General features: G+C 35.9%; 1 protein-coding gene across 1 annotated transcript in view; it reads right to left on the minus strand.

Moving 5' to 3' along the window:
• Positions 1–5,084: 5,084 nt before the first annotated feature.
• Positions 5,085–12,708, minus strand: part of LIPI (lipase I) — a 52,365-nt gene continuing 44,741 nt past the window's right edge. Inside the window, exon 10 of the mRNA XM_045284841.1 lies at positions 5,085–5,231. Within this exon, the coding sequence (XP_045140776.1) occupies positions 5,156–5,231 (76 nt within the window). The 3' untranslated portion in view covers positions 5,085–5,155. The remainder of the gene's footprint in view (positions 5,232–12,708) is intronic.

Consider the following 12,708-nt stretch of genomic DNA (forward strand, 5'->3'; position numbering starts at 1 on the left):
TCTATCCCTAGCCAAGAACCTCAAAAGCATAATATCCCAGAAATGTAAGCCATGATATAAAAATCTAGGTTCAATTAATTAACACCATCTGTAAAACTAGTTGATAATCTCTCAGATTTTCTTCTGTCCTAGGGAGAAATCAATATAAGATTATAACAATGAGGAAAAATTAAAAAGAATTATCTAGCATATGAGGTCAAGTGGGGGAAATCAATCAAATGGACATGCCATCAAAGTTATGTCGGATGGAATCCAAAGAGCAACCCAGGATTAACACATTTTATATGAGTGGTTGGATTCTTTCAATAAATAAGCAACTTCTATAAAGATCTTTGTTCAAATATCTGTAATAGAAACAGTCACAAGGGTCCTTTGTTGATCCATCATCCCAGAATTATAGGAAGACAAGGGAGACAGCTCTCATCTGTCTACATGTTTCAATCTTGGGCTGGGGGGTGGGGGGTAGGGTGGGGGTGGGGGTAGGGTGTCCCTTAGCTCTACCTTCCTTATTCTTTGTATATGTTCCTGCTTCATCTAGCTGTGTTTTCCACAGGCAACCTGCTCCTCCCTGCCTTCCTAGATTAGCGGGGAGATTTCTCAGACTACTCCAGCTCCATGATTCCTTGTGACATCACCTTAGCAGTTTGGTGTTCGGTAAGTGAAACATAGGGTACTCAAGATGGCATTAGGATGATTTCAAGGCTTTGGAAGCCCCTCTTCCCCCAAATAAAACAAAACAAAAACAGGAATCTCTCAGGAGTGACTTTTGCTTTAGGAACCAATGCATGCATGTCAAATCTCACATGTTAATGAGGGGGGGGGGGGGAAGGATGAATAAAAATATCTGTACTCTGAAGTTCTAGATTTTAAATACCCTAAAATGTGTCCCCTAATCTTCTGCTGTTGTTGTTCGGTGTCATTGAGTCTGATCCACTTCATAGCGACAGTATGTACAGCAGAATAAATCTTTGCAGATAAGAGGATTGAAAATACCATAGGTTGGGTCATTAGCATTTAATCCTCCAAGCAACATACTACCAAAGACTTCAGTCAAATATTAATCAAACATGAAATTAAGCTGCGTGAATAATTATTGACAATTGAAAATTAAAAGTTGGAGTGAAATGGAGGAAGGAAAAGTAGATGTAAAATATGAACTTGGTGACAGAAAGATGGAAATCTCATGATAGAATGTTGGAAGACCTAGGACTTGCTCATAAAAAAATACCTATTTTCAACATGGACTTACCCAGATGGAATACACAGGAATCAAATTGACTGTATCTGTGAGAAGAGACACTGGAAAAGCTCAATGTTAGCAACTAAAACCAGGCTAGGGAATGACTGTAGACGAAACCATCAAGTGCTCATATTTAACTTCAGGATAAAGTTGAAGAAAATCAAAACAAGTCCACAAGAGCCAAAATATGACCTTGAGTCTATCACACCTGAATTTCAAGAATTTCTCAAGAAAAGATATGATGCATTCATATCTTTTGATATGATTAATGATGAAGACTTGATAAGCTATGGGAGGACATGAACAACATCATCTTGAAGAAAGCAAATGGTCATTAAAACAACAAGGGGAAAAAGAAAAGATCAAAGTGAATGACAGAAGAGACTGAAATTTGCTCTTAATAGTAGAGTAGTTAAAGCAAATGGAAGAAATTATGAAGTCAAAGAGCTGAATGGGCAGCTCAGGAAGATTAAGCCAAATACTATAATGAAATGTGCAAGGACCTTGACTTAGAAAACCAAAATTCAAGAACACACTCAGCATATCTGGAATTGAAAGAACTCAAGAGCAAATTCAAACCTCAAGTTGCAATCTTCAAAGACTCTATGGGCTATATTCAATGATGAATGAAAGATCAAAAGAAGATGAAAAGAACACACCGTGACTGCACCAAAAGAATCTACTGGACATTCGGACATTCCACTATTTCAGGAGGTAGAATAAAAATAAAAACAAGAACCAATGGTGCTGAAGGAAAAAGTTCAAGCTGCACTGAAAGCATTAGCCAAAAACAAGGCTTGAGGAATTGAGGGAATACTCATTGAAATGTTTCAACAATCTAGTAATGCACTGGAAGCACTCATTCATCAATACAAAGAAATTTGGAAGGCAACTACTTGACCAACTGACAAAAAAAGATACATATTTGTAACCATTCCAAAGAAAAGTGACCCAACAGAATGCTCAAATTATAGAACAACACCATTGACATTGCATACCAGTAAAATCTTGCTGAAGATCCTTCAACAATGTGGTTGTCTTCTTTGGATCCATAATCAAAGCTCATGGAAGCTGGAGTCAAGAGATTAAAAGACGTATTGCATTTGGTAAATCTGCTGCATATGATTTATTCAATGTAATGTGCTGTTTGACCTCTTGACTGCTTCTTCCATGAGCATTGATTATGGATCCACGCAAGGTGAACTTCTTAACAACTTCAGTCTTTTCTCCATTTATCATTATGCCATATATTGGTTCAGTAGTGAGGATTTGGATCTTTTTTATATTGACTTGTGATCCATACTGAAAACTGTAATCTTTTATCTTCATCAGAAAATGCTTCAGATTCTCCTAACCTTCAGCAAGGACATTGTTCTAGGACAGTGTTACTTATCCCAGGTGCCATATATTACTTAACCCATGTGGGAAGCAGGTATAAAAGAACCCAGGTATTAAGAAACGTTTAGCTGTTTCTTCCTCTTAAGATCCTAAAAAAAAAATTCCACAAAAGTAACATATTGGCTATTTGCCAACAGAGTCACATTCAGTACCGTCATGTCAGTTGGCATACAGTCATCAACTAAACATCATCTAAACAGTCATCAACAGAAACATCACAGTTTCTCAGTCAGCTCCTCTCTTTTTTTAACCTCTATTTATTTTTGTAAGATTTGACTTACTTCTGTCACTTGTTTAGTGCCACAAATATTTACAAAATGAAGTTTATCTACTAAATACATAACAATCAAAACAAAAGGAAAAAGACATATCTCTCAAGTATCATCAATCTTCCAAAGAAACATTTTCTCTTTATCGTTAAGGGAGATGAATGCACATAAATAATCTGCCATAAATAAGAACTAAATTAAACGCAGACAACCACTTGTCAGCCAGCATTTGTCTGTCAGTTTGTCCTATTATTCCACCAAGTCTTTAACAACAGAGTTACCCATGGTGAATAAGGCTCAGTGGAGCTTCAAGATTAAAAACAGACAAGGCAGAATAAATAGGCTATGCACTTTTGTGGGATTACCATATAATATCATACCAATTATCATACCAATAATAGCATAATATTGTCATAAATGGTGCAGAAAAATGATGAAATAGGCTGTCATTTTCTAATGGATTAGCTTATACAATGTTATGAATAACAGTGAAAGGTTGTTAGATAAAATGCCAGAATATGATCCCCTCAGGTTGGAATTCATTCAGAGTACCACCTGAGAAGGGCTGCCTGCTCAAAACAGAGTCAACCAGAAAGATGTGACTGGAGCAAAGCTTTTGGGACCTTTATTTGTTGATGAGCACAGCCCCAAATGAGAAGCAACTACTTCAAACATCCATTCCAGAATGTGAAATGTAGGCAGGATAAATCCAGGAAAATAAGAAGTTGTCAAATATGAAATGGAATCATTAGGAATTGATATCCTGAGCATTAGTGAGCTGAAATGGACTTGTATTGGCAATTTTATCAGTACAATCATATGTTTTACAATAACAGGAATATCAGATTAAATGGTGTTGCATTCAACATTAAAAAGGACATTACAAGATCTATATTGGAGTAAAATAAATGCTATCTGCAAGAGGATATCTACACACCTACACCTATCATTGAATTTTGTGTACTGACCACTGAAACTGGTGATGCAAACCTTGAAACCTTCTACCAGTTCCTTCAATTTGAAATTGATTAAGCATGCAATAAAATTGCACTGGTAATAATTGTCCACTGAAATGTGACATTTTAAAACAAGTAACAACGATAGTAGATGGATAATATGGCCTTGGTGACAGAAACAAAGCTAGAGATCACATGAGAGAATTCTGTGAGACCTTTGGTTTCTTCATTACAATAATTGTTTTCAACAATATGAGTAACAACTATACATATAGAGCACACCAGATTGAATATATAGGACTCAAGTTGAGTTTATCTGTTGGAAGAGTTGATGGAGAAGCTCAATATTAGTTACCAAAACAAAGCCAGGTGTTGATGTGAATCAGATATTCAATTATTATTTTGTAAGTTGAAGTTGAAGAAAATTAAAAGAAATCCATCAGAGCCAATATATGTCTAAAGGTGTATCACACCTGAATCTCAAGAAATCTCAAAACACAAATTTGACCCACTATACTCTAATGAAAAAACCTGGCCAAGCTGTGGGATGACACTAAGAACATCATACATGAAAGTAGAAGTTCACTAAAACAAGAAAGAATTTACTTTTCCTTGTCTCAGTTGCCAAAGAGATTTTGTTAAGATTGATTCAATAAGGCACTCTGAATATGTGCTGTGAAGAGTGATATCAATAAAAACAATGAGAGTCAACACTCCTCATATACATGTGAACGTTTGACATTGAATAAAGAAGACCAAAAAAGAACCAATGCATTTGTATTATGGTGCTGGTGCAGAATATTGAAAGTACCATGGAGGGGGTAAAGTAAATCAGTTTATTCAACACCACATTGTTAGTAAGTTGTGGAGCCAGAATTAGACTCTAAGCATCACATATCCTTAGGTTATTTATCATGCTTCATAGAAACAAAATGTTTATTTATAAAGCACTCAGAAAAATGCCAAGTGGATATTTAAATGGAAGTTTTATAGAGGGCAACTGATTTTTGTCCAGGTAATTTCTCCAAATGATAAGCATATGAATAAAAAAGAAAGGAAACTCTGGTCAACATTGAAGCAACTTTTCGAGCATAATCAGAACACTTTCCATTAAACATTTTATTTTTTATATGCTAAAAGTGTACTCAAGAAATAAAACATCTACATCCCAGAATGAATTATTTATTCTGAAAGAAAAGAATTAATGCATTTTTCTTTTTACAAATTATTTCATTTTCAAGCAAATCCAGTTATTACATTTTATGAGAAAAACATTTTAATTATGTTTCCTTTTATATGCAAACACTTGGATTGATTAATACTTCCTCACTTTCCTTAAGTACAATATTATACATGCAAAGTGGTGGTCTGTGAAAAAGAAGAAAAAGAGAAGAAATATCTATTAGTAAAAGAGCAAATTATATTTCCTTTGCATATAAATACAAGAATATACTATGCCTGTGACTTCTCCAAAGGCAGATAGTTGAAACAAATTTATAGAACTGTTTTAATTCTACCTTATTTTATAATTTAGTAATGTCACAGACTGACTACTTATGAGACATAACAACAAAAAAACTGTTTAAACCTACTCTTTCCTTGCTGCTCAATTGGAGTACTTACAGCATATGAAAGATACACTTTAATGTGGACAAGTTAAACTTGAACTCATCCTTACTCACCAGATAACTACTTCTACAGCCTTCACAAAAGAGTTAGGTAAATTACATAACTGATTTCTGTCAAAATAAATTAATCTTCCTCAAGATTGTTGTTGTTAGGTGCATTGGGAGTGGGCCATGCACCATAGCAACTCTATGTGTAACAGAACAAAATGTTGCTCAGGCCTATGCCATCCTCCTGATCACCATTGCTGCTGTAGTTGCTGGAGCCCACTTTTATGGCTGCTCCTCTGAATCCATCTTCCCACACAGCTTCCCCTTTGTTCCTGAACCTCTGCATTACCGAGCAAGATGTCCTCTTCCAAGAGTTGACACATCCCAATACAATGTCTAAAGAACATTGGCTAAATTCTCAATATCCTTGTGTCCAAGGATCATCTTGTAATACTTTTTCCAGGTAAATTTGTTAAATAATCTGGGATTGCATGAAATAATTGATATTTTCAAAACACATAATTTTAAGGCATTGTTTTCCTTCAGTATTCATTGTCCAGTGTTCACATGCAACTGAAGTGATTGGAAATATCTTTTCTTGGGTCAGGCACCAATTTTTGCTACCTACCAACCTGAAAATACTAAAATTTGAAAGTGTTTTTAGGAGCCCTCTTGGTGCAGTTCTTAAAGCTCTCACCTACTAACTGAAAAATTGTTGTTTCAAACCCACTAGCCAACCCAGAAGATAAATATGTGGCACTCTGCTTCTATAAATATACACAACCTTGACAATTATATTCTGTCCTCTGGGGTTACACTGAATTGGAATCAATTTGACAGCAGAGTTAAAAACATTTTGTATCTTGAAGAGACTATGTATTTATTATTTGAAGATTTCTGACAAGTCAAGTCTCTGGGGGGATGAAGCATTTTGTTTAGCTATTTAACTCTTTGTTAATGTCTTAAAAGGAGCCCAAGTGCACAGTACTGCAACTCTGGGCAGCTAACCAAAAGGTGGATGAATTTACCAATCATTCTGCAAGAGAAAAGCCCTGGTGATCTTGCAGCCTTGGAAACCTGACAGGACAACTTGATGGAGGGATGGGAAAGGGATGAAAGAGAAACTAGAAGTAACAGTATACAGATATTTTCCATAATTTAGTAAAAATATAAAATAAAAAGAAAAGGAAAAAATAGGACCAATCAAATTACACAGGGGCTAGTGGTTCACTCCTTAACTTGACACAGGTGCTTTCTAGCCCAGCAGGCACATAACTCCCCATTTCCTTCCACTTCAGTTAAGAACTTCTTGAATACATGTTGAAAATATTGAGCTGATTCCTAGATAGTATTCATTTTATAAATAAAGCAGTTTTCTATATTGACTAAAGTATTTAAAGCAATAAAATATAAACAGAATTTTTATGCATAAAGTTGGGTAGAGGATAACATAGAATGTCTAATTTAGATTATACAACTAGAAATTTAAAACAGTAAATATAAATGACAATATTTAAATCTTCAAAGACTTTCTAGAAGTTGGCAAAAATATTGCTTTTTAAATGATCAGAGATTAGTCTCTTTTTAGAATAACTACCTATGTTTGAAACTAATGAACTGCAAAACAAAAGGATACACACATCAGCATTTTTCCAAAACTAAGAAGTGGGTGGAGTTAAGGCTATACCACTCTTAAAACAAAGGTACAAGTTGACCCTAAAACAACTCTAGAGGAGAGAACTGGATGATTCAGGAAGAAGTGAGTGCCAGCAGCATGGCATGTTGCTCTAATAGAGAGTGAATATGCAGAAGCAGTTGGGGAAATGGGTACTAAATAGAAGATGGCAGAATTTGGGTTGTTTAATAATAAAAACTTAAAATTGCTCTAAGAAGATTTAGGTGGAATCCAGACATCCCAGGCAATCCTGAAGAAGGCTCGGAAGGAAGAGAGGAGAATTGTAACATCAGAGAAGGCACAGACAGAGAAAAGCAGCAGGAGAGTAACAGGAGCAGCAGAGCCAGGAGAGCAGCAGGAAATGACAGAGGAAGGAACTCACAGAGCAAGCTAGCTGAATGCTTCCAGGACCTCAAGGCAATTGCTAGTAAAGGCAGCGAACTTTGTGACACTCACTCCAGCAGGCAAGATGCCATGGACCTGGGAGGCAGAAGAGCTGAAGAGCCAAGGGAATGGGAAGTGGAGTCGGCTCAGTCACAATGAGTATGGCCTTGACCTCTACTCATGACTCAAATGATAGAGTCAGGGACTCCAGGGTTTAAGTGAGTGGGGCCATGTTGCTGAGTCAGAGTGTCACTAATTTAGTGCTGGGGGGGTGGAAGTACACTTCATGAGTCCTGGGGAGATGGGGAAAAGCCACTGTCAAAGCTGGAGATGGCAGGAATGCTAGGAGCAAAGGGTACACGGATAAGGTTGGTGAGCACTGAGAAAGTAGGGTTGGACTAAGAGTATGGGACTCCTCACTACCGGGGAGCAAAATCAATGTCCCAGTGGCTCTTAAAGGTGAAGCCAAAGCGCAGAGCTAAGTGGCCTCCAGCTAGAATCCAAAGAACATGATGTAGGGTAGGACCCTTGCCGTGGTCTCGAAGAGCAGACCCTTGGAAGCTGATGTGAATTATTCTTCCAGGGTTTTTACTTGCTTGGTGATCCTTCATTATTCCTTCATTTCCCTGTGATTGCTCTCATTTTTCATGAAAATGTCTATCTTAAGCCTGTTCCATCATTATTCTTTGGACTATGTTAGCAGGATAAAAGATGACTTATATCCTATATTTCACAGATAAAAAGGAATCTTACCCAAAGATATGGAATTTGGACATAAAAATGATTTAAGATTTCTGATGTGATAGGATAGGATGAAAATGAGTTGCATGTGGAAAGGACAAGAATTTTGGAGGATGCCAAGGGTGGGATATCATAGATTAAATTGGGCTTCCCCAAAATACGTATGTCAGCTTGGCTAGGTTATAACTGTCAAATTTTCAGTATTTTGTAATTATTCTTTCATTGCTCATCTGGTTTCATTATCATATGTGTTGTAAATTCTAATGTCTATGCTCTTGATGAGATAAATTAGAGGTAGTTATGTTAATGAGGCAGACAATGATATATAAATTTAGGTTGTATCTTAAGTCCATTTCTTTTGAGATAAGATGTAGATTAAACAAATGAGCAGAAATCAAGGAGACCTCAGTTCTACCAAGAAAGAAGATGCATCTGGGAAACACTTCCTTATTTAGACCTAGGCTACCAGTGTCCAGAAAGTCCTCCACCCCAGGAAGATTGATAAGGACTTTCCCCCAGAGCTGACAGGGAAAGCTCTGGTGGTGTCCTGGTGATGCAATGGGCTGTGATTGGTTTATGCATTGTAGGCAGCTCAATCCACCAGCAGCTCTGCGGAGAAAGACTAGGCTTTCTACTTCAGTAAACAGCTACAGTCTCAGAAACCCACAAATCCTCACTAAGAGTCCGCATTGACAGCAGTGAATTTGGCATTTTTATTGTCAGAGCACTAGATAACTAGCACACCCAGGAAAGAGCTGTTGTGATGGTAAAGGATTAGTAATTCTGAGACTATAAATCCTTTTGGGAGCACACAGTAGGTTTCAATTGCTGACCTTGCAGGTAGCAACCCAATGCTTAACCCACAGAGCTAGCAGGCCCTCTTTATGTGACACTAGTCAAGGAAAACATGATTAACAAGACAGGGAGGTAGATGTGACACACAGTGTCTATTTTTCCCTCCCTCCCTCCACCCCTCATATTAAAGGACATAGGGTGCCTGGCGAAAGCCAGGACTATCAGCGAGCTCTCCACCATTTGTCCCAAAGAATGCACAGCATCTGATGAGGTGGAAAATTTGAAAACCATCCTCCTCCTTCTCAATGTCTCTTACATCAAAAGATAGCAAAAAAAAGGTTTAAAATGCAGACAATAGGCATACAAACATATTCACTATGATACCTTTCATAATAGCCAGACCCTGAGAATAAAACTAGGTACATAACAAGGAATAATTATGTTACATATTTCACAGGCTACATGTATTACATGTATAGATTATATAATGCAGCCATCAGTTTACAGTTAAACATTGTTTAGCTGTTTATAATTATAATCTGGAGTTTATATAACTCCAGGTACATTATATACAAGTGACCCATGTGTAACAGTGCTCCATTGAGTAATTGCAGGGCATCAGCAGTCTGGCGATTTCTACAAACTCTACTTACTTTGCAATGTTTATAGTTAATTACAGGATTTACTTGTAAGATACGTGATCATAAGTATGTGCAACAAAATTTACAGTTGCTTTTTTCAGTTCTAGGATTATATATGAATTAAATTTCAAAATGTTCAACAATATAATGCTTGATTACATTAACTAACAATTCCTTGTTACTATAAAAAAAATAACAATTAAAAAATAAGAAAGAGAAAGAGAGAGAGAAAATAACAACGTAAAATTACCAAGGTTAAAGATATTGGGGTATAGAAGCTTTTGTTTGAATCATTGAAAAGACATTTCTGAGTTGAGTGACATTGTACTTGTGATTTAACACTCCCATATGTCTACTTTCTTAAGTGAAAGTGGAAGGGGAGAAGACTATCTCTTAGAGTTGTTATAATGATTGCAAAAATTTAGAATATAGTAGCTGCTATGCAAAGTTGATTATTCAACTTGAAAGCAATTTACTAATATAAAAAAACCTCTCTACTATTCCCAAGTGTTCAGAGTAATAAAATCATCATCCGCTGGGGCACAATATTTCCCTCCTTAAATCATTTCCATCATTCAAAACAGGCATCTTACGAAATAACTCAAATTTCTTGTGTACTAATTCCCTGAAAATGGGTAGATTGAGTTTGGGTCTATGAATTCAGAAGATATACGATGTCTTATAAGATGCAATTGTGACCAAGGAACTTTTTTCCCCCCTGTATGTATTAGCCAACCCTGAGCAGTCTTATGTTCTAAACATTCCTTGGGTTAGCATACTGATTACTGCAGCTATTGCATCAGTGGGTACTGTGATAGAAGTAATTAAAGAGAATGGATAAGAAGTTTAGAAAGGATCCAAGAATCAAATTACTACATGAACATAGGAGTATTTATATGGTTAAAGAATGGAACTTGTAGTTTCACAGAAGCATTACAAATGAAACATTTTCATTATTATTTCAGCAATATAAATTTATCCACTTTGCACAGTTATTTACTTGGTCAATATGTTGCCTGAATGCTGTATTTACAAATAAAAGGAGTATTAAGGAAAGCTAAATTTTCCAATAAGGAAAAGGAAGAACGCTGAGGACACTGCTGTTAACTGAGCATCTAGCAGGAGTCAAATGCATAATTTGTACACATTGTCACCGAAAAAATATGTACGAAATTACAAGAATACAAATGAACTTCAAAAATGTCATGGAAAAATAAAAATAATGAATTAAAAAATAATGGATTTTCACATATTTTAAAAGCCCTGTCATATAGAGAGGAAAGGATACATTTCATAGCAAACAGAACTAATGGTAAAATATATGTGCTGCCATTTTTATAATTACAATCTGAAAATTCTTGATTACACTATGCAATTATACCATTACTATCTAGAATTATACAATTACTATGTAGAATTATGCCACGACAACTTAAAGGCAAATTAAAAAGAGAATAACTTATTGTAAGTATCAAGAGAATAGATATCATTTAAAGAGAATAAATATCATTTAAAACTGACATTTTAGAAGTAGTTTATGAATTTTAAAATCTTTTTTTTTTTTTGGTCCTGCATGAAGAATTCAGAAACTTTATATTTTTAAGAAAAAGACTTTATAAAATAAAAAATCTAAGCATGATAACAAATGTATAGTTAGGCAAAGCTTATTTCTAATCATACTCAAACCAATCCATGCCTTTTTTCTTATGTCATAACTTTCCTGATATCAGAAGAGGAAAGTAAAAGGAAATAGAGGAAGAACTAGGAGGCAAAAGACATTTATAGAGGTCTAATAAGGAATGTACATATGTAAATATATTTATATATTATGATAGGGAAATAGATCTATCTACATATATTTATATGTTAAGTATTAAGGTAGCTGACAGACATTGGGTATCTACTCAAGTACTCTCTCAACACAAGAACATTTTGTTCTAATAACCTGCCATTCTGTGATGCTCACCATCTGGACACGATCTCTGAAGACAAAATGGGTGCATAAGCAAATGGGATGAAGAAGACTGATGGTGCCTGATTATCAAAAGATATAGCATCGGGGGTCTTAACAGCTTGAAGATAATCAAGCAGACATCTAGCTGAGAAGCAACAAGACCACATGGAAGAAGCACACTGGCCTGTGTGATCATAAGTTGTTGATGGGATCAGGTGTCAGGTATCAAAGACCCAGAACAAAAAATTATAACTATGTGAATGAGGGGGAGGGCAGAGTGGAGACCCAAAAGCCCATTTGCAGACAATTGGACATCCCCTTACAGAAGGATCACAAGGAAGAAATAAGTCAGTCAGGGTGCAGTATAGAACTGATGAAACATACAACTTTCCTCTAGTTCTTTAATGCTTCCTCCCCCTGAGAGGACATACACTGGTACAGATAAGAGCTCGCAACACAGGGAAACCAGGACAGATAAACCCTGCAAGAACAATTATGAGAGTAGCGATACAAGGAAGGTAAGGGGAGGGTGGGAGAAAAACGGGGAACTGATCACAATAATCTACATATAACTCCCTCCCACGGGGATGAACAACAGAAATGTGGTTGAAGCAGTCAGTGTAAGACATGAAAAAAATAATAACAAGGGTCATGAGGGAGAGAGAGTGGGGGAAGGGGGAAATGAGCTGATACCAAGGGTTCAGGTAGAAAGAAAATGTTTTGAAAATAATGATGGCAACATATGTACAAATGTGCTTGACACAATGGATGTATTGTGATATAAACTGTAAGAGCTCCCAATGAAATTATTAAAACGAAAGAAAGAAAGCAGTATGAAAATATTTACAATTGTATTTTCTTACTCTTATTTTTCTATAAAAGCATATATGGTAATAACAGTAATTTAAAGGAATTAGCAAATAACCACATCTATGAAAAGTCTCCGCTTAGGTATCAGGATAAATTAGCAAATAACCACATCTATGAAAAGTCTCCGCTTAGGTATCAGGATAAATTTACTTTATTTTCAATAAGGTCT

The sequence above is a fragment of the Echinops telfairi genome, unplaced genomic scaffold (genome assembly GCF_000313985.2).
Source record: "Echinops telfairi isolate 266 unplaced genomic scaffold, ASM31398v2 ScPeMD7_7469;HRSCAF=8507_0, whole genome shotgun sequence".
Lineage (NCBI taxonomy): Eukaryota > Metazoa > Chordata > Mammalia > Afrosoricida > Tenrecidae > Echinops > Echinops telfairi.